The sequence below is a fragment of the Delphinapterus leucas genome, chromosome 7 (genome assembly GCF_059928025.1).
Source record: "Delphinapterus leucas isolate spDelLeu-1000000601 "Yukka" chromosome 7, BTC_Dleu_Yukka2, whole genome shotgun sequence".
Lineage (NCBI taxonomy): Eukaryota > Metazoa > Chordata > Mammalia > Artiodactyla > Monodontidae > Delphinapterus > Delphinapterus leucas.
Window position 1 is genome coordinate 33,858,815 of NC_143135.1, and position 2,568 is coordinate 33,861,382.

Consider the following 2,568-nt stretch of genomic DNA (forward strand, 5'->3'; position numbering starts at 1 on the left):
ATATGTAACAGCCCGTGTCTGGCTTTCCCCAATTATGATAAACCTTAACACAGATTCACTCACGCAAAACTCAGGAAACTTCTACTAGAGATGCTTATAAAGCGAAAGGGAGCACGGAGACCTCCGTAACTAACAGCATCTCCCACGTGGCTCCGGGAATTCTCTAATCCTAGCCCTCCCTTTATTCTCCCTCCCGTACGAGCCTCCTCAATATCTACGGCAAAAGTAAAACCAAGAGCACTTTCCCGGGGCTTACATTTCTCGGAGTGCAGGTACCCGGATTAAAGCCGCTGTCAGATTGACAGGGATTTTACCCAATAGCATTGCAGAGAGGCGTATCGTTTCACCAACACGCCAATCAAGCACGCAGAGAGTAGCCGGCTCCAAGGTGAAGGCGGAAGTAAGGTCCTAGCGCGCTCCATGGAACCACTCTTGCAGCACCTGGAGCGGTTCTCTGAGGTTCTGGCTGTCTCCCGCACGACCCACGTCAGCACCTGGGACCCCGTGACCGTGCGCAGGGCCCTACAGTGGGCTCGCTACCTGCGCCACATCCACAAGCGCTTTGGCCGCCATGCCTGCATTAGCAAGGCGCTGGAGCGGCGACTGCAAAACCAGTGGAAGCAGCAGGGCGACTCTGGGCCTGCTCCAGCCCCGGGGTTGGCGAACTTCCAGGCCTTGGGGCTCTGCGACCAGCTGCTGTCCCTGCGACTGCTGGCGAACCCGGCCCTCGGGGATGCCTCCTTTCACTACCTGCTGCAGCAGCTCTTTCCCGGCCCTGGCGTCCCGGACGCCGAGGAGGAGTCGCTCCAAGGCAGCCTGGCCCGCCTCGCCCGCCGCCGGGCCGCTATTCACATGCTGCGCTTCAACGCCTATGGAGAGAACCCGGTCCTTCAGGAGGACTCACTGATGAAGACCCAGGCGGAGCTGCTGCTGAGGCGTCTGCAGGAGGTGGGGGAGGCCGAGGCAGGGGGCCCTGGTAGGCTTCTCAGCAGCCTGTGGGAGCGCTCGCCCCAGAACAACTTCCTGAAGGTGGTAGCGGCCGCGCTGTTGCTGCCGCCGTCGTCTCCCCGGCACCAAGAAGAGGAATTGAAACTAGGCAGCCCCAAAACTCCGGGAGAGGAGGGTCAAGAGCTGCTTCGCTGGCTTCTGGGGAAATCGGATGTCATGGTTGCTTTTTGCCGCAGCCTCCCAGCCGGGCTTTTAACTTTGGTGGCGGGGCGCCATCCAGAGCTCTCCCGGGTCTATCTGGGCCTGCTAACAGACTGGGGTCGACAGCTGCACTACAGCCTTCAGAAAGGCCTTTGGATTGGAACTGAATCCCAGGATGTGCCCTGGGAGGAGTTGTTGAGCAGGTTTCAAAGCCTCTGTCAGGCCCCTCCACCTCTGAAAGATGAAGTTTTTACTGCCCTGAAGTCCTGTAAGGCTCAAGATGGAGATTTCGAAGTCCCTGGTCTTAGCATCTGGACAGACCTGTTGCTGTCTCTTGGGAGTAGTGCGTGATATTGCGTTTGGGCAGAGACAAGTTCTCAGCCCAGGCCCCAATTCTCTATGGGCAACGTTCTGTAACTGTGCAAATATACGGTTTACAAAATTAAAATCCCAGTGTTCTCGCCAAATGTCCTGTACTTTCATGTGTCCAAAATATTATTGTAGGTCCTAATATATAATAGGTGTAATTGTAACTTAATTACAGATATATAAGTAACTGGCTTGTAGTGCCATGGATTTTCTGTTTAGAGGAGGTAACATTGGAAGTATCCTACCTAAAGCCATGGAGTTAATAGTTTGCATTCTAGAAGGCGCATTTCTAATAATGTTGAAAAGATATGTGCTTGTCAAAGAAAATGCAGCTTTAAAGTGACAAGACACCTTTTTTAATATTATTAATGCCTTACTTTTGCAGGTTTTTCTTGGGTTTTTTTTAAATCCCCAGAAGTGATTTCTCTAACCAACAACATGTGCTGTCAGAAATGGTTTGGAAAGCCCACTGGCCTAGTTGGACTTTAAACCCTGGACTTTGGCCTTGTTAACCTAACATTCTAACCAATTAACCAGCGTCAACATGTATTAAAATTGTGTTATTCAGAAATTTTGTTTCTCATTTCTGTGCATTGAAAGATCATACAGTAATTTAGAGCATTGACTTAAGAAAAAATTTTACAGCATGGTAAATACAAATATATGCCTTTGGATATTAATTTAGCATTTGATGGTAAAAGAAAACAAACTTCTGAATTAGTGCTGCTTCTGCCATTGACTAGGTTAATAAATCACAACCTTGGTGTTACAGTTGCCTCATGTTGAATGAAGTGTTGAGACTAAAATAGTCAAATTCTCCCACTTTGTCCTTGTTGGCTGCCCTATGGGGACAGTTTAGAATATTTGTTTAGTGTGTGTAGGAACCTCATTTTGTGAGTTTACCCAGATGCTCCACTACCAGCAGAGTGATTGCCAATCACCAAACTTAAGAATGATTTATTCATTTTTATTAGGGGGAATATAACTTTCTGTTCATCAAGATTTTTTTTTCCATAACCAAGTTAGTTGGTTGCAAGATTCTTCTAATTC

The 2,568-nt window shown here is 49.0% G+C and overlaps 1 protein-coding gene across 1 annotated transcript; it reads left to right on the forward strand.

Annotated features, from left to right (window-relative positions):
* The first annotated feature begins 365 nt into the window (after window positions 1-365).
* FANCF (FA complementation group F) lies at window positions 366-2,089 on the forward strand. Its single transcript, XM_022583747.3, has one exon. The coding sequence runs from the start codon at window positions 421-423 to the stop codon at window positions 1,498-1,500; it is 1,080 nt and encodes a 359-aa protein (XP_022439455.1). The 5' UTR covers window positions 366-420; the 3' UTR covers window positions 1,501-2,089.
* Window positions 2,090-2,568: the final 479 nt, after the last annotated feature.

Coding starts and splice junctions, on each gene's coding strand:
- FANCF (XM_022583747.3), top strand. CDS start 421: ATGGAACCACTCTTGCAGCACCTGGAGCGGTTCTCTGAGGTTCTGGCT.